This window comes from Pseudorca crassidens, chromosome 16 (genome assembly GCF_039906515.1).
Source record: "Pseudorca crassidens isolate mPseCra1 chromosome 16, mPseCra1.hap1, whole genome shotgun sequence".
Lineage (NCBI taxonomy): Eukaryota > Metazoa > Chordata > Mammalia > Artiodactyla > Delphinidae > Pseudorca > Pseudorca crassidens.
The window spans coordinates 29,280,336-29,300,267 of NC_090311.1; the positions used below are offsets into that span (position 1 = coordinate 29,280,336).

Here is a 19,932-nt window from a genome sequence, read left to right on the forward strand (position 1 = left end):
TGTGTCATTTTCTTTGGAATACCACTCTCTTCCCTTATTTTTTCTTTCCAATAGATCTTCTCTGACATCTTCAGGCAGGATTTCTTATCACCTCCTCTGTCCTTATATGGTACTTTATTTTTCTGCTATAGCACTTATCAAATTGATGATAACTTACTTATTTACCTATCTGCCTCCCCTAACAGACTGTAGACTAAGGTCAAGACTCTGTCTATGTTTTATTGATTCTGTAGCCTTCAGAATCTAGGAATAGCTTTAGTTTTATAGAGCCAAACTAATTTTTAAGCTTAAAAAAGCTTAAAACTACTTAGGTATTTACTGGACTATATAGGACTATCTTCCCAGTTAGGATATGAACAAACAGAGATAGAATCTTCATGTTTGTGTCTTCAGATACTACTTATGTTGCCTGGAATATGGGAAGTACTTAATAAAATACTTGTTATATTATTTTCATTTCCTCATTCAGGAACTGGCTCTTCCCAGTTATTGATTTTTATCTAAAGGCATAAGTAGTATTCTTTAGGGTTTTATTATTTTCCTCTGCTTTTCTTTTGTAAACTTTCATGCATCATCTATGTAACGACAATTTTATCTTAATGTATTGCTTTTCTTATTACTTTGAAATATGTTTTTATTGCTTCAGAAGTTACTTTTTATTATAGTTGTTCTTATCCATTTTCTTGTTGGTTGTCTCTTCTGTTTCTTTCCTTACACAGTTAGGATAAAGTTACTACTTCATTTTCACATAGCCTTTTTAAAATGTTTTAATTTTCAATGTTAGGCTTTTTAACTTATTTGGAGTTTATTGCCGTATGTACTATAGAGTAAGGACCTAATCTATTTTTTGGTGATGTGACAGTGTCAAGAAAAGCAGGTATTCATTGAAAGCATGTTTACTGAGGCTTTTTGGGGGGCTTTTAAACCATAGGGAGATGAATACTAAATTATCTCTCAATAAACATTTATTGAACAGCTATTTCATGTTTGATCCTTGCTTAAGTGTTGGGTTTATATTGATGAATAAAGCCAAAGTAACTCTTATTCTCTTGGAGCTTAGCAAGACAAAGCCACAGTAAATAAGAAAACAAATTATCCCAAATTGTGTATAATTCTGTGAAGGAAATGATCAAGATACCTGGAGTTGGAGGATTTATTTGGACAAGGTGATCAGAGAAGACTTATCTGAGGAACAATTTATTTAAGCCAAGAACAAAAGAATAAGAAGGAGCCAACTGTTCAAAGATCAGAGTGAAAAAAGTTTTAGATAGAGGTGGTAGGTTGTGTTTGTCAATGTCCTGAATCAGAAACAAGGTTAAGGCATTTGACCAATAGAAAGATGGGCATTATAGTGAGCAAAAGGAGAGCAGTAGGAGATGAGAATGCATGGACAGGCAAGGACCAGATCATTACTGAACCATGCATACCATGGAAAAGAGGTTGTGTATTTTATTCTCTGAGCAATGGAAAGCTATTATAGGGTTTTTATAAGGGCAGCAACATGTACCAGAGTCTACTCTGTTTTGTGTGCCAAATAGATTTTAAGGTGCAAAAGTAAGAAATCAAAAGAGTTCAGTAAGGAGGGTTTTCACTATGAGGTGTGTGTGATTGGGTTAAGGTAATGGCAGAGAGATGGAGAGAAGTTAAGGTAGACTTGTTTGTTGATGGATATCCCAGCAAGGTGGGGGTGAGAGAATAGGAGGAATTAATAAAGGATGATTTCCACCTTTTGAACGTTAGGATCTCTCTTTCAAGAGCCATCACATGCAGAAAAGGGAGGTTTTCATAAAGAAGTTACACCAAAATGAACACATATTCATACTCAGGAAACTAACTCTGGAGCAACAAAAGATGACTTTAAACTACATTGGCGGGCTTCCCTGGTAGCGCAATGGATAAGAATCTGCCTGCCGGGCTTCCCTGGTGGCACAGTGGTTGAGGGTCCACCTGCCAATGCAGGAGACGCGGGTTCGTGCCCCGATCCAGGAAGATCCCAAATGCCATGCATCAGCTAGGCCCGTGAGCCATGGCCACTGAGCCTGCGCGTCCGGAGCCTGTGCTCCGCAACAGGAGAGGCCACAACAGTGAGAGGCCCATGTACCGAAAAAAAAAGAATCTGCCTGCCAATGCAGGGGACACGGGTTCAATCCCTGGTCCAGGAAGATCCCACATGCCACGGAGCAACTAAGCCCATGCACCACAACTACTGAAGCCCATGCACCGTGCTCTGCAACAAGAGAAGCCCGCACACCACAAGGCAGAGTAGCCCCCGCTCGCTGCAACTAGAGAAAGCCTGCATGCAGTAACGATGACCCAACACAGCCAAAAATAAATAAATAAAATAAAAATAAATCAACTACATTGGGTGTGCTTCAAGTTCAGGATAGTGATCTGAGCACAAGCTCCATTTCCTTCTGGAACATCCTCCCAACTCCTATTAAAAACTGATAAAAAACAATTCTGTAATAACAAGCACATGAAAGAGGGATCATTAGCAGATGAGAGACTTCTGACAGATTTCTATAAGACAGTAAACAGATGGAAGCCTGTTGACAGAGTAATCAGAGTGAGGAAGTGGCAACCCAGAGAACCTGGGCTCTGAGAAAAGATAGAGAATTTGTCCTGCAGATAGGCTCAGAGGCCAGAGAGGGTAAGGTGGGAAAGGGAGACCAAGCCAAGGGGTTAATATGAAAGTCTGTCTTCATAGGGACTACACCCACAACTCAACTCTCCCCTCCATCATTTTAAGTCCCCTACCCTGCCTACAGAGCAAAGACAGCTCAGTCTGTTATGTCCTAGCAAATACCAAACCAATAGTTAGGAGCCTTCACCAAAAAAATACTGCCGGAATACCAGAGGATGAGCTAGTATTGCTAAGGTGGAGTTGCTTCTGCATAGTAAAATGCTGAGTAGAGCACTGTGGGATACCCTAGCCCAAAGGCTATCTGTGCCCTCCCTCTTCCCTCTCTAAAGGGAAGTGTGTTGGTCAACAAGCTCTGACCATAAAATAGAGATTCCAGGGAAAGGAGAGACTTATCAAAAAAAACCCCATATATTCAACAGCTTAGAAAAATCTGCACCTACTACCTAGAGGAATCTATTTAGTCCCCAATTTAAAAAAATAAATAGATAGGCAAAGATCACAAGATGTAAGAAGGAAACAAGTAACATAAAAGAGAAAAACCAAGACAAATACATTTTAAAAATTGACCCAAGAAGAATTATAATTCAAGATCAGAACTAGAAAAGTAAAAAGCTATAATTAGTATCCTTATAAAGATATAGTAAGATACTGTATTTATATATACTGTATTTTGTATACAGAGCAAAAAATATTTTTAAAAACAAAATATATAATTGCTGAAATTAAGCCCAATAAATGTAAGGTAATGATTTCTTAGATACAACACTGAAAGCATAAGTGATAAAAGAAAACACTGATTAGCTGGACCTCATAAAAATTAAGAACTTTTGTGTATCAAATGATACCATCAAGAAGGTGAACAGACACACAAAATAGGAGAAAATATTTGCAAGTCATACAGCTGATAAGGAATTTATACACAGAATATATATATATATACACACACACACATATAAATTCTTACAACTCAACAGTAATATGACAACCTGTTTAAAAATGACCAAAAGGGATTTGAATAGGCATTTCTCCAAAGAATACATACAAATGGCCACTAAGTACATGAATAGATGTTCCACATCATTAGTCACTAGGAATGTGCAAATCAAAATCACAGTGAGATACCACTTTACATCCACTAGGATGGCTACAATCAAACAGACATATAAAAGCAAATGTTGGAGAGGACGTGGAGAAATTGGAACACTCATACACTGCTGGTGGGCATATAATATGGTGCAACTACTTTGGAAAACAGACTGGCAATTACTTGAAAGGTTAAACATAGAGTTACCATATGACTTAGCAATTCCACTTCTAGGTATATACCCAAGAGAAATGAAAACATATGTCCACACAAAACTTGTACACAATTATTTATTGTGGCATCATTCATAATAGCCAAAAAGTAGAAATAACCCAAATGTCCATCAACCAATGAATGGATAAATAAAATTCAGTAAATCTATACAATGGAATATTACTTGAAAATAAAGAGCACTGAAGTACCAACACATGTTGTCAGAGATGAACCTTGAAATCATCATACTAACTGAAAGAAGCCAGTCACAAAAGCCCACACAGTGTATGGTTTCCTTTATATGAAATGTCCAGAATAGGCAAATCTATAGAGACAAAAAGCAGGTTGGGTTGCCTAGACTGGTGAAGTTTTCAGGGAAATGGAGAGTGACTGCTCATGGGAATGGGGCTTCTTTTTGAAATTAAATATTCTAAAATTAGATTATGTTGATAGTTGCACAAATTTGTAAATATAATAAAAAATATTGAACTGTACAGTTAATGAGGGAATTATATGGTATTAAATTTTATCTCCAAAATGCAGTTGAGTCCAATAAAAGAATTATAAGATAAAATCAAGGAAATCTCCCATACACAGAGTGTTGGACAGAGACAAAAAATTTGGGATGAAATCTTACTGGTATAAAAGATCAGTTCAGGATCCCCAGCAGCTGTCTCATAGGATATCCAGATCCAGAAACAAGGAAGAAAATTATGGTTACAGAAAGAATGAAAACCTTATCAACCTTTACAATGTAAAATTAAGGGGACAGTTGACAGAAAATAGGTGGTAAAAATGGAGAGAAGAAATATGACCCACACGGCTGATATCCTCTCATAATATGTATGGAGTTGGAAAATATTGTCTAAGCCATTGAAATAATAAATTGAGATGTGGAGAAGAGGAGGCCCAGTAAACCACGCACATGGAGTTAACCCTTGGTTAGAATGAATTATGGCAGCATTTCCTTAAATGTGCTCTGGAAAATATCAGTTCTGCAGGATAACAACGTTATGTGGAGGCGGAAAAAAGTAAAAGCTTCCATAGTCAAGTAAGTTTGAGAAATACTGGGATATACAAACGTACTGAAACACTTCCCAGCATCTTTATTACATTAGTTTACATTCTGAATCTCCAAGAAGGGGATTTAGCATGCAGAATTTAAAAAATTTATTTGACCGTAGTCTTATTTTCCAAGAGTATCTTGAGGGACTCGTGTTCCGCTAACATGTTTGGACATCACTGACTTGGAATATGAGCCCTGCTTTAGGTGAGATATGGCCATAGAGCAAACAATAGCAAAAGAATTACAATTTGGAGAACTCAGGACTTGGACCATTTCAATAGCCCCATTACTGGTCTATTTGGTTCCATTCTTGTCCTCTCCAGTCTATTCACCACTCAGCTGCCAGAAAATCTTTTACAGACATAATTCACATGATGTCAGTCATTTGCTAAAGACTCTTTAATGACTTTTCATTGCTCTTAGAATAAAATTTAATCTCCTTACCACATCCAGCAAGGCTCTACAATGAGCAGTCTGGCTGCTGCCCAGCTCTTCATTCTTATCTTCTCCAGATTTCTCTTTTCCTTACTTCACTCAGGTCTCACTATGTGCTAAGTTTCTCTCTCTTTTTTTTTTTTTTTTTTTTGGTGGGGAGCAGGGGTTGCACAACACATGCTTTTCTTTCTACCTAGAGTGTCCTCTCAGCTTGCCACATGGCTGGTTTCTCCTCACCCATCAGAGTTCTTTCTTGAATAGCCTAGCTAAGTGATTCTCTATCAGCGCACTCTGTTAGTTCTCTTTATGGCATTTATCACAAGTTATAACTGCATATTTACTGTTTATTTTTTGCTTATAGATCATAAACTCCATGAGAGCAGGAAGTTGTCTGTTGTATTTACTAATAATATATATTCAGTGCTGGCAAAAAGCCTAGCACACGGTGCGTGCTCCAATTTGCTGAATGAAGAATGGAAGTTATACTCATATTTTACCGAGCTGCTAGTGGCATATTCTAACCTGAACCTAGGCTAGAACAGAAAGCTAGACAGGACCTTTAACTCCCATGGTGGCCCAGAGAGCTATGGAAAGCATTCCAATTTGGGCAAAAAAGATAAAAGCAGGAGAATTAGGAAGGAAATAATGGTCTTTTCCATCACAGCAGACCACATTATGTATGCTGTGTGCTCAATGATCTACAAAACAGAAACAGAAAAATTGCCTTTTTATATCCAGAATTTCTATCTTTAGTTCTAATTACCAAAACTTCTACTAAGTACCTAATGCTGATTTATAGACTCCACTGGTACTCAAAGCATAGACAAACAGTGAAAGCGGTATGGGTAAGGATGGAAAGTTCACTATGTTCCTATACACAGGCTCTCATTACGACTTTTGAGGGCCCTGGGCATTTTTAACCTCGTGGGTCACTTCCTCCATAAAGACGTATTAAATCAACAGCCTTCTGTGTTCTACTGTAGTAAGTCAATATAGCAGGATTGGGGGCAAGGGTGGAAATAGCAGGAATGTAAAGAGCATACACTTTAGAACTAGATGAGACCCAGATCAGCTTCTAGCTAGGTCACCTTGAATTATTTAATCTCTCTAAAACCTCATTGGTAAAATGAGGCTAATGAAATTATCTATTTCTTAGGCTTGTTGTGAAGTTAAATGAGATAATGAATTGAAAGTGCTAAGTGTAGTTCCTGGCACAATCCACACCTAAAGAAATGTCGGCTACAATTGTTAAGGACAAGTGAATTTCAAATTGAAAAGGCAGGGTTGTTTTTCTGACTTTTTGCCTATGGCTCAATGTAGCCTTCTAAGCAGTTCAGAGAACTGAATGAGATTGAAAACTAGAAAGATTAGCTAAAGTAACTGCATTATAATGAGGGTGATCACAGCTTCTGCCTACAAACCTGCTTACACCACATTCTTGTTTGGAGTGGGAAATTGCACAGCTGGGGAGAGTTTGGTGCACAGAGAAATCATCACAGTGTTATTCCTAATAATTGTTACGTTTTATTTCACCTGTGAAAGAGTATATGACTTAAACTACAGGAGGTGAGAACAATTTATTCCTCTCAGTTTATAAGAAGAGAGTTTCCTTCTCTGCCTGTAGAGAGAGGCAGGGCCTCCCAGCAGCTGTTCAGTGCTAATTAACAAGGAAGCATGGGCTACTGTAAAGGTCTGCTCCCTAGCTGAGAATTATGCTAATGACTGCTTACTTCTAAACTTGCTTTTTTTTCTTTTTTTTCCTGGACAGGACTTCTTTCTTGATTAGAGAAACAGCCTAATTCCTGACCCAAGCCCAGGGATATCAGTTATGGCTATTACGATGAAGGATGTTTCTCTCTTCTTCTGTTGTCAGAGAAGTCAGATGGGGGTTAGAACATTGGAGAAGGAGATGGGTGTCCTGGGACATAGATTTAGGTTTGACACATATGGTCTTGGGAAATATCTTCCTCACTTTCTTTTTTTCCATTCCTTTCCTCCCTTCCCCATTCTACCTTCCCTAAGAACCCTACTTTTCCTCCAAGAATGACCTACCCTAACAAGTGCTGCTGAGATCACAATCTGTAAAAGGTGTGGCCCATGGTCCTCCCTCAATGGAAGCACCTGGAGAGCTTCTTTAAAATGCAGCATGAGATATAGTACAGAGAGGTCCCGAGTCCCCTTTATCCAGTTTCTCCCAACAGTGACATCTTGTGACACTATAGGACAATATCACCACTAGGACATTGGCATTGATACAGTGAAGATACAGACCATTTCCATCACCACAGGGGTATCTCATGTCACTCTTTCATCCTTCTCATTCTCGCTCTTTACTTAAAACTCTGGCCAACCACTAATCTGTTCTCTATTTCTATAATTTTGTCATTTCAAAAATGTTACATAAATGGAATAATATAATATGCAACCTTTTAGGGTTAGATTGTCCACTCAGCATAATTCCCTGGAGATTCAACCAGGTTGCTGCATGTGTCTATAGTTTGCTCCTTTTCATTGCTGGTAATGTTCCATGGTGTGGGTAGACTACATTTTGTTTAACCATTCTCTCACTGAAGGAGCAAAGTATGAGAACTACTGCCCTATAATATAGACAGAGCAGGTCTTATTATCTTATTTTACAGATTAAGGAATGGAGGTACACAAACGCTAAGTTATTTACCAAGCTCACGTTTATGGGATGCCAGCAGTGTGCCTGGCAGTACCCTTGTTTCTTCATGTATGTTATCTTGTTCATCTTCACAATGCCTTTGGGAAGTAGGCTCTCTCCATTTGAAAACATTCAGGGAGGTTAAACAACATACCCAGGGTCACATGGCTAATATGTTGTGGAGCCAGGTCTGAAATCAAGTATCTATGACTCCTAGGCCCATGCTCTTTCTACTCTGTGGTGCTGTTTTCCTGAATTTTCATCTTTGAGTGAAGCCATGTGGTCTAGCATACTGGAAAAAATATATAATACTCTTCACCTTAGTTCCATAGTTTTCACTCTCATAGACTCAGCTTCATACCGGGACTTGAGCTTTTGGAAAGTCTGCTTTTCTGTGTGAAATTCTTCACGATATCTTGATGCATTTTTCCTCCTTCCCACCTGGCTCCACAGCCAGGACAAATCATATCAGGTCAGTTATAGCCTTCTTTGCCTGAATCCAGCAGCATTTTAGACTGTCGAGACATGTCTGTCATAATATTCCCCTAACCAGCACCTTCCAGCTCCAGCCATAGCCTTCCAGATCTGTTTCAACATCTTTCACCATCCCTCACCCCCTGCTATTTGTCTTCATTCTAATCAAGCAAACCTATTTTGTCCTTTCTGTATTATTGTCTCACATCTGCCTCCATTTTATTCCAGACATTGTTCTATAGCCTCCCTCCTCCCAAGTCCCCATTAGCAGCATGAAATAGCCTTCATTTTGGGGGCCAGTTCCAGGTAATAGTGCCTGGCACCGTATCTTGAGAAGGATTCTTAGGCCAATTCTGAGATTAGGGAAAGAGTATTGAGATCTATTACCAAGGTCTACCATGGGTTCAGAAAAAGGGAGCACATATCACAAATTTGCCATCTCTGCATGGTTAAAGCAAGGGATTTAAAGTCAGAAATGGATTTGATTCTTAGCTCTGCAACTTATTAGTTGGGTGATCTTGAGCACAATTTCTTCATCTATAAAATGAAAGTAATAATACCTACCTTATAAGATTGTACATTATGTAAACTGCTTACCAAGTGCCTGTCAATCAGTAAGTGGTAGCTAACTTATTTTTTCCTTTCTTCATTAAGATCCTTCTTAAATTAAGCCTCATGGGTGTAACTTTTATTGGCAAGAGAGATTCTGTAGAGAGTCTCACCCCTCTCAAGAAGTCCTTGTATGTTAAAAACTCTATAAATCTATCAAATTAAGGGAATTATAAGCTAGAAGAGAAGCCTAAATAGAGAGCTGCACTAGCCATTAAAGTCAATGAACATATAGCCATGCTATTTATCAGCCTGCTGCAAGTGTAATATTATATATAAATATGGGTGGGGAGAGAAAAAGGAAGGGAAGGAGGGAGGGAGAGAAGAAGGGAGGCTTGAAGGGAGGAATGGAAGGAGAAAGAGAAATGGAGAGAGTAAAGAGAGAGAGAGGGTGGGGAAGAAAGAGATCAATATTTTATTTCTTCTAGAGCTTAATATATAGTTAACCTAGTATAGCTTAATATATAATTAGCCATGGAAATGTAAGTGACTTTGGACCAAATAGAAGATGCCTGGTTTGCTGTAACTCAAAATGAATAATTTCCTCACAAGTTTTTCCTAGCTTTTGTGTAGAATGGCTGTCACATCTTATTCATGTTAGTTACATAACCAAAGATTCTCCTTGTGGGCAAGGAGAAGAAGGATCAGGCTGCCACACTCTTACTGAAGTTTGTAGTCATTTGGACATCTAGTTCCCCATGAAGGATTTATCCTCTTTCCTGGGAGCAAAATTCAGAAACCAGTTTTCAGGGTTGCACTGTGTGGTCCAGAAGCAGAAATCAAACTCCAAAGACCATGAATAAAGATGTGCCTTATTATAAGAGAGAGCTGTGATATGCACTGGGAGAGAAGGCTCCACAACATTGCAGATACTTCATATGTGCAGGTGGATAACAAAGGAAAGAAATTCTCCCAGATTTGGGGTCCCTTGGGGGAGGAAAGGAACTCTCACAATGAAAGGGGATATTTTGTTCTTTTCCATAGCAGCATATTTGCTCCAGTGGGAAAGATTCCCCAGTACTGAAACGTCTGCCTGGCACTGGCCAATTTTCTTAGGTACAGGTCCTTGCCCCTTCCCTCTCTTATCCTTTTTTGAGTGACTGGATGTCAGCATGAGGACAGACATCTTCTATTCTCTGAAATAATCTTCCAAGATTTCTGTCTTCATAATTCAGGTATGGAGACATCCAACCTTGGAAAACCAAGATCTTTCCTTTTTGTCATTATTCACATCCTGGGTCATCTTTTACTTGTTCGTTCATAGACCTAAATCTAGGGATTAGAATGGAGGTGGATGGTTGAAAACGCTTGGATAATACTGGACCCTAAACAGAATTTCACTTTCCCAATGGTATTTCACTCCTGACAGCACTAGTCTGTGTGCATGTTATTCCACCTCTAATATTACTGTTGCTGAGCATTCTGCAGCTGTGTGGAAGTTATTCATTTATGTGGTTTGGGCCAGTTTCTGAGAAACAGGCAAAACTAAGGAGCAGAAGAATCCATCAATGTTAGATTTGAACAAAGAAAATTATAATCTTTTTGGACTTGTTGTCCTCCGCAGTGCCAATATAGATATAAAAACAGAGTATGGAAATGATATAGATACACGGTAGATACAGAGAGCCCTAGTGTTCAGAGAGGGATAATGGGGCTGGGGAGAATTCACCAAATTCACCGGCTATAATGTCTATTCCATGGAGTTTTGTCTAATCAGTTTCCTTTATGTGTTATTTCTGTCACTTGTTTTTGTTTTTCTAGTTTTTTTTTTTCAATCATTCAAAGACTTCTGAAAACAGAACATTGGCTCCATTTTAAATGAGTTTTATACACTTCTCAAAAAAACAAAGGTATGTTTAGTCATTCTGGTAGTATTTGGAAATGCATATTTTGTTTAACATTATTCCTGAATTAGATTCTTCCTCATCAGAATAAGTGTAGAAATGCTTCCATATGTTTGAAGTTGTTCTCATCATTTTGCCAAGAGGGAAAAAGGAAGAATGTAGTTTACAACAGTTTTCATATGAACATATATTTAATAATTTTTTCCCATCAAGTTAGCTAAAACAACTTTTCTACTGCTTAAATATGCTACTAAAGTTAAGATAATAATATCATTGGTCTAAACATATTAAATAGTGATTGACAAATTTTTTAAAATATTAAAATGAAATGAAAGTATATTTTACTATTTTGATTTCTTTTACAAAATAAGACTTTAGGTAAGGATCTGACTTTACTGTTTTCCCAAATAGCTACAAATCACATAGCACTATTAAAAACATGCCTCAGTTTTTCACATACTAAATTCTTTTCCATGTAATAAATTCTTATATATAAATTTTTGTAAAAAATCTCTTCTGTTCCATAGATATCCTTACTAATTCCTGATCTCTTTACTAAGATCTCCTGACTAATGCCTAGGAATGTTTTAATAATTGCAGGTTTTATGGTATATTTTAATATATGGTAAATCAGATAAATGTCTTTTCAGTATTACAGTTTTTTCAGAACATTCTTGGCTTCTTTCAGATGAATGTTAGAATGATTTTGCAAAGTTTCAAAAATATCTGATGGGATTTTTTTATTAGAATTTCATTAAACCCATAAATTAGGTTAGGAAGAATAAATTGATTTTCCTATCCAGGATCATGATAGGTCTTTTCCTATATTCAATTTAAAAATATTTCCCTGTAAACTATATAATATTCTATATATGGGTCCAGTATATTTCATATTTAATTATAGATATTATAGATTTTCTTTGCAGGTGGGGGAGGGGTGTGGGGAGAAAACATTAGCATTACTTTAAATGTTCCTAACTCTAGTTTTCCCATTCTTTTTATAATGTAACTTTTGATAATGGAAGGTTATTTAAAGACTTAATTATCAACCTGTAGCAGAACAAACTATTCAATGCATATGAGGATCTCCAGATTATAGTATCATACATAACAAGTTTCCAGCTTCTAAGACACCAAATTAGATGTGTTCTTAATTGCCTGTCCAGAGCCTTTTAGCCAGGCAGGGCATTGATGATTATTTTTTCCTCCTAATTTTCTTGTGAATGTGTAACTGTTATCATCAATGACTATTTACTTCAAGTTCTTTGAGGCATTTTCAGAAGGATTGGAGTACATTCACCAACACCAGCGTTAAAGTCTATTCCTGGACTGCCCATCTTAGGCAATGGCATTACCACAGTTAAAACTTTGGGGTTCTCTCTTACACCGCTTCCTCACTTAAACTCACCTACCGAGTCCTCTTGAGTGCTCCAACAGTGTTTTTTTCAACTGTGTCTTTTTTCGTTCCCACATTTCAAAGCCTCCCATCACTCTGCAGTCATCTCCCTCCATTTTGTCCACACCGCACTACCTTTCACCTTTACCATAGCCAGAGTGATCTTCCTAAAACTCAAGTCTGATCCTGACACACCCTCACTTGCTTAAGCACAGGATAAATCCAACATGCAGGAGGAGCTAGCTGTATTTTACAATATTGTGTTGGGTGCTAATCATACAAAGATAAATAAGACCTCGACTTGTACCGAGATGTTAAGGAATAAAGGCCAGATGTGTTAGCATCACAGGCTAGCAACTAGTTATCTGACCAGGCTAGCAACTAGTTATCTGACCAGGCTGACTTCCTACCACTCCCTTACCTCTCCCCTGATATCCAGATATCCTGGACTCCTGAGAAAACACTCACCTTGACTCTGTCATGCTTTGCTCAAGCTGCTCTATGCCTGGCCTGCTCTTCATGGCAAAATCTTACCCTTCTTTCAATGCTAGATTCAACCTCTTGTGAGACGTGAAGCTTTACTCAATGCTTATCCCTCTTCTAACATCATAGAAGGTAGAGCTAGCTACTCCCTTGACTGATCTCCCACAGCAGTTAGTTTGCACCAGTAATGCAACACAAAGAGACTAATTTGTCTCAGTGTCTGTCTTCTTGGCTTTACTGTGATTGTCTTATAGCAGAGGCCCTGAGTCAGTCACCTTTCGACACCTGCTCCAGCACCTAGTCTTACAAATAACACTGAAATGCTCAAGTCTGTGAGAGGAAGCCACAAGCAAAGAAGGTGCTGAGGCCTTTTATTCTTTTTCTAAAAAATAAGGTAGTGTTTTCTCAAGGCAAAAATTCAACTTATTTTTTTGCATTTTAATAATTCTTGTCCTCAGTGTAAACAGCTTGAAGGCAACATAGGGTTTGGAATCAGAAAACCTGAGTGTAGTCTGCACTACTCTATGAATTCGAACAAGTCACAGAACCTCTATGAGACTTACCAACCTCCACTATAAATTAGAAATATCTGTCTGCCAGGGCTGTTTTGAGCGTTATGTGAAATTATGTACATAAGAAGCTGAAAAACATTTTATAAGAAAGCACTCTAAATGTCATTGTAATTTTTATTATGGTTATTTTTATATGTAAATGGAGGCAGTTTTACTTTTCAGAGATTTTAGAAATAATTTTGGAGGAGTAAAGCCCATGTAAATATATATATATATATATATATATATATATATATATATATATATATATATATATATATATATATATATATATATATATAAATGACACTTGTATCTAAGTTTGCCTAGGTTTTCTAATTTTTAAAATATCCTGGGGAGGGGGTACAAAATTTCGTTTCCCCCTCTTAATTTTTGGGTTATCCTACTTCTAAGATTGCCATCAGGTTTCCACAGCTTAGAGTGCTTCTGTGGCAGGTATAGTATTTTGGATCCTAATCTGTTTTCTTTCTCCCTGGACTTTTCCATTTTTCTCCTGTCTATTCAAGCAGATAGCTGGTTGTGTGCTTATTGACTCAGGGGTGGCACCTGACAGGATGGAGAAGAGAATGCACAGCTTTTCCAGCTTTTGAATTTTAAAGGAAGAATCCTGGGCATAGGGCTAGAAATGGTGAGGAGAGTGGAGCTACCCTCCCAGAGTCAAGAGATTTTTCTGGGCTGGAGAAAGGAGAAGGGAAAGAGAAATCCATGGGCTCCAAAAGCAGAGAGTTCCTATGTCCTGCTTCCTAAGAAGTACTGCTAGGAGGAGTGGCATGATCCCATAAAAATGAGCTGGTTAGGGTGCTGGAAATACTACTTCTCTAGCAGTAGGGACGTTAGTAACCTGTATAATGTGATTAATAATATCCACCTCACCAAGCAAAGCAATTTTGAGAATTATATGAAGGAAATACATGTGAATACCTGGTACTAAATAGGTATTCAGTAAATGTTATATTCCCTCCAATCCCCATTTATGTTTTGGTCCTGCTCAGCAGACCACTTTCATTCCTCAGTCAACCCTATGCTCCATTTCCCACGTTCTTGCTCCTGGACTGCCAAGTGGTACTAGACAAAAAGAGCAAAAACCATACAGGCAAGAGCCAAGCTGCCTCCCGCTCCTGTTCTTTCCCCTTCCCCTCTCCCTCCCCCTTCTCCTTCCCCTCCTCTTTGTCTCCCTACGCTCCATCCTCTTCATCTTCTTTTATGAACATCACGCTGCTACTAAACCAGTAGTCCTGGTATCCCTTCTCCTTCTTTCACCCAGTCCTGCAGAGACTCAGTCCTCTTCCACCATCAGGGCAAAACAGAGCCTCTGTCTGGGCAGCGCAAGCACGCCCTTTGCCCATGTGTCCTCCTGGCAAGGTTAGGCTGGAGTAGGGCAGGGGTAAGGCATTCTTGACAAAATACCGTCCTTCTCCCTTCTCAGTGGACAAATTCTTTGTTTATGAAGTACTGATGGAAGATTGTTTCTGCCTGAGGAAAAGTTCCCTTCCAGGGTCTCAGGAAAGAGAATTGAAAGTAAGATCTGAAGGAACTGAGATGTTCCTTTTGATTTCCTATGTCTGAGTGGTAACTCTCTCAAATAGTAACACGAGCCATGACAGCACATGGCCTCAGAACATGTGGATGGCTAAAAGGAGGCAGGTCGATAATTGAGTTATTCACAGACCTGCAGTTCATGATACCTTATGGAATCTGTGTGGCCTTGGGTGCTCTCTCCTGTCACTATGTTTCTGGTGGAACCCCAAGGGGCACAGGAGGGTGGCAAATTGCTAGCAAGACTTTGCTGAGTGCTTTGCAGGGAAACAGGTCTGGTTTCTGTTTTGAGCTGAGCATCCTGGTCGAGACACTCAGTTCTCTACTTAGCTGCCCCAGAAATGGTTAAATTTCTCTGTGTGGTGCTTAGGTTTCTACACTTAGACAGCTGTGGTAGCCCATCACTAGGGCATATTTGTTAGTGCTTCATACTTATATACTTATATAAATAAATTGGGTTTTCCCATGCTCTCTATAGAAGGAGAAGCCTGAGGTTTTTCAAAGGCATATGTTGTGTTGTCATCCTTGGAAAATGTTATCGTTTGTCTACTAGTAGATCTCAGAATCCTTAGAGAATAGGAAATGCGACAGATAAGTTTTGATCACAGGGAAGGTGATGTGGGAGCCATCAGGCATGGGATTGGAAAGACAGATGTAGGTATAATGCTGTCTTGGGGTCTTGATTTCCAGATGGTAAAGGATGTGTGGAGAGCTGAAAGTGTGATTACTTTCACCTTCTGTACCTTTTAACTTCCAATACCTATGGATAGGCCATCGCTGTGGGCCCTCTCAGAAAGCATAGTTGCCCAAGGTTTGGCCTGATCTCTGTCTCAGCTTATTTTATTTTAACCCTGGGGATATGGTTTACTTTAAGTTGCAATATCTTTGTTCTTTCTGTTTCCTACAGATTCATGAAGGTGGCAGGAAACACAGTGGATGCAGTTACCTGGCAACAGTAGGTATTCACCATTTTTGCTCTTACTTATTATCAGATGCTGTGAAATGAAAGATAAGTAGTTGTCATGAAGTTATAACTGAAATTTAATAAACTATCTTCCGTGCTCCAAGAAAAAAGTTAAAACTAATTCCAAAATTAATTGTTGGCAATCAGTAACTTTAATCATAATGAAAAATATTTTATTCTGCATTTATACTCTTAGTTTCTGTAAACAACAAGTTCCAAATATTTCCTGAAATTCTTATCCTCCTTCAGTTTGTCGTTGTGAGTCATGGATTGAGTGGGTCTGAGGATCTTGTCATTCCCTTGCTTAAAACCCCTCAGTGCAGGGCTTCCCTGGTGGCGCAGTGGTTGGGAGTCCGCCTGCCGATGCAAGGGACACGGGTTCGTGCCCCGGTCCGGGAAGATCCCACATGCCGTGGAGTGGCTGGGCCCGTGAGCCGTGGCCGCTGGGCCTGTGTGTCCGGAGCCTGTGCTCCGCAGCGGGAGAGGCCACAACAGTGAGAGGCCCGCATACCGCAAACAAACAAGCAAACAAAAACAAAAAACAAAAAGCCCTCAGTGCCTTCCCTTTGCATGTAGACCACAAGCCACACTCTCTACTCTGGCCTATAAGGCTCTTTGTGTTTGGCCTCTGCTCTCATCTGATGCCACCCTGCCCTTACTCATTCTGTCCCAACACACTGGTGAGGACTTTCAGTTTGTAGAGGGTTCACATGCGTGTCTGCCTCAAGAACCTTGTATGTGCCATTCCCTCTGCCTGGAATGCTGTTATCTTCATATTTTGTGTAGCTTACTCCTTCTCATCTCTTAAGATTCAGCTTACACGTCACCTCCTTCAAGAGGCCTTCCCTGATGATCCTATCTAAAGTAGACCCCCTATTTAATTGTCTTTCTTAGCTCGTTTTTCCATAGCACTTACCATAACTTACAATTACTATTTTTTATACTTGTTTTTGTAATTTGTGTGTTTTCTCTTTTACCAGCATAGCACTTATTCAGTTCAACAAGTGCTTATTTAGGCAACTGTTAATTGGGCATTTACTGGGGGGAAAATAACGCCAATGATAATAATAACAATGTGGCAGGAACCTTTATGTGTCTTACTATATCTGATCCTCAGAACAACCAAATGAGGTCAGGACTGTTTTTATCTATATTTTTCTACAACTTAGAGGAAGGTGTATAAAATCCAAAGATTACACAGCAAGTGGCAGATTTTGGACTTGAAGTTGGTTCTGTCTCACTCCATGGGCTTCTCTTAACTGTTACGGCTTTGGTAACAAGACAATGATCCTATACTGGAAATATTACATTCTATTGGTGTAATTCAAATCCTCTTCAGTGTCCTCACCAAAAGCTATCTGGATAATGTAGCATAAAGACAAGAGACTGGAGAATTTATAGTGTTTATAAAGAGGAGTAATGAGATCAGTGTACAAAAATTAGTTGGTAAGAATGTAAGCATTGCTCAGTTATCATGGCTGACAGGGAGGGATCAGAGAAAGTTTTTTTCCCCTACTCAAGCACTCTCCATAGTACAAATGCAGTGAAGTGAGCACAGTATTTTTTCTTTTTATAAAGGAGAAATACATTTTTGTAAATACAGTTTGTTTATTAGCTATTTAAAAAAATATTGGCCATCTCTCAAGATAAATATCATCTGTTTGTAACTACTCTAAAAATACCCCCAAAGCAGGCATGGGGTTGTGTTTCTTTTGGCTCCAGGATCAGCACTCATTTGGGGACAACAAGTAGCACCTGGACTCTACCATTTATTCCTTACAGCCATAATTTTCAGTCAAGACTTGGAATAGTCATGGAACAATTCCAAGAAATCTTGGCCAGGAGGACTCAGTGAAAATTAAAGCCAAATGCCGTGTTTCTCTAACCCTGAGAAATGCTGAGGTGAAAATTTCTTAATAATGTAAAGGAAATCAAGAGTCACTGTCAGGAAAAAAAAAAAAGGAGAATAGAATTTGTCGGTATACATCTAGCCAAAAGAATCAATTCAATACTAGGATATTGAGCTTGGAGCTTGAACAACCAGAACTCTGAGTCTGAAGTCATAAATAAATAAATCTATATAGTTAGACTATTTTGATTTGGACTTTCATGCTCTTGGATTTTCAGGACCAAGATACACGACTTGATGATTGGTTCTTCCCTCCAACCCATGCAGAAAACCCAGAAAGAGTTAGTGAGATGAAGTTCCAATTACAGGAATGGTGGAATAGCTTGTATCAGATATCAATGATAAATCTGGACAATAATTAAATACACACACACACACACACACACACACACACACACAGAGTGATCAAAAGGCAGCAAAAGCTAGAGGAAGTTATTCAATTCCTGAAAGAAGTGAATGGCACTGGTGAGATCTGTGGTTACTTAAGAATCCATACAGTATGAGGTGGCTTTAAACTCAAAAGAAATACATGATCATATTGATTTGAGGTGTCGGAAAAAAAAAGTCAGAAGGTGGAAATCTCAGAAAGATGGAGTTATGGGGCAAAACACCAAATATGCATATAAACTTCCTTTCAGATCTTTGCCTGATCCCTGAACTGTGCATATTTAAGGGAGACTTCAAGGAGCCTGGGAGAAAACAACAGCTGGAAGCCTGAAAAATTTGAACAGCAATTTCAGCTGCTGTCTGTCACATGAGGGGCAGAGATTGTAATTTGAATCTCACAAATTGAGGGGCTTGATAAACACCTTGTGCTTTCCAGTGAAAACTAAAAGACATGCCTCAGGAGTAAAGTCTATGTCCCAGGACTAAGGATTTGCCTTAAATCTAATGTGTAACCACAACAGACTCACCCTAACGAAGTCTGAACTGCAGCTGCTACAAGAACAAGATGACCAGACGTTCATCCAACTGCCTGCTAGATCCCAGACCAACACTCTTCTGTCTCTACAACGTATCAACCACACTTTCCAGTATACAATTTTAAAAATTACTAGACATGCAAAGAAACAGAAAAATGTGGCCCATGGCCAAGAGAATGATCTATGACTTGAAACTCTGAGATGATCCAGATAATAGGATTAGCTGACAAGGATTTTAAAGAAGCTATTGCACAGATATTCAAATAGTTAAGGGAAAATGTCCATATTGAGTGAACATATAGGGAAATATCAGCAGTGACATGGAAACTTTATATATATATATATCTATAAAACAGAACCAAATGAAATTATTAAAGAAAAAATAGAAAACTGAAATGATGGGAATTCCGTGGTTGTCCAGTGGTTAGGACTCCATGCTTCCAATGCAAGGGGCACAGGTTCGATCTCTGGTTGGGGAACTAAGATCCCACAAGCCATGCGGTGCGACCAAAATAAATAACTAAATAAATAACTGAAATGAAAGACTCACTGGATGGGCTTACTAAGAGATTGGAAAGTACAGAAGAAAGGGTTAGTGAACTTGCATACAGATCATTTGAAATTATACAGTTAAAGAACAGAGAAAAAATATTGGGAAGAAAATTGTCAAAGGTTCAGCAAACCTCATTGCCAATATCAAGTAACATCTGTGCAATTAGAATCCAGAGGACGAGAGAGAGAATGAGGCAGAAAACTTTTTTAAGAAACCAAATCTGGGGACTTCCCTGGTGGCTAAGGCTCCGCACTCCCAATGCAGGGGGCCCAGGTTCGATTACTGCTTGGGGAACTAGATCCCACATGCATGCCACAACAAAGAGTTTGCATGCTGCAACTAAGAGTCTGCATGCTGCAACTAAGAAGTCCATATGCTGCAACTAAGGAGACCGCATGCCGCAACTAAAGATCCCACATGTCGCAACAGTCCTGGCACAGCCAAAATTAATTAATTAATATGTTAATAAATAAATATTTTTTTAAAAAAAGAAACCAAAGCTGAACTTCTCTCAAATTTAGTGAAAAACATTAACTTTTAGAACCAAGAAGCTAGGCAAGCC

General features: G+C 38.7%; 1 protein-coding gene across 2 annotated transcripts in view; it reads left to right on the top strand.

Annotated features, from left to right (window-relative positions):
* Positions 1–19,932, top strand: part of HPSE2 (heparanase 2 (inactive)) — a 581,960-nt gene that overhangs the window by 333,924 nt on the left and 228,104 nt on the right. For both annotated transcript variants that reach the window (XM_067709748.1, XM_067709749.1), the window contains one exon: positions 15,929–15,976. In XM_067709748.1, the coding sequence (XP_067565849.1) occupies positions 15,929–15,976 (48 nt within the window). The remainder of the gene's footprint in view (positions 1–15,928; positions 15,977–19,932) is intronic.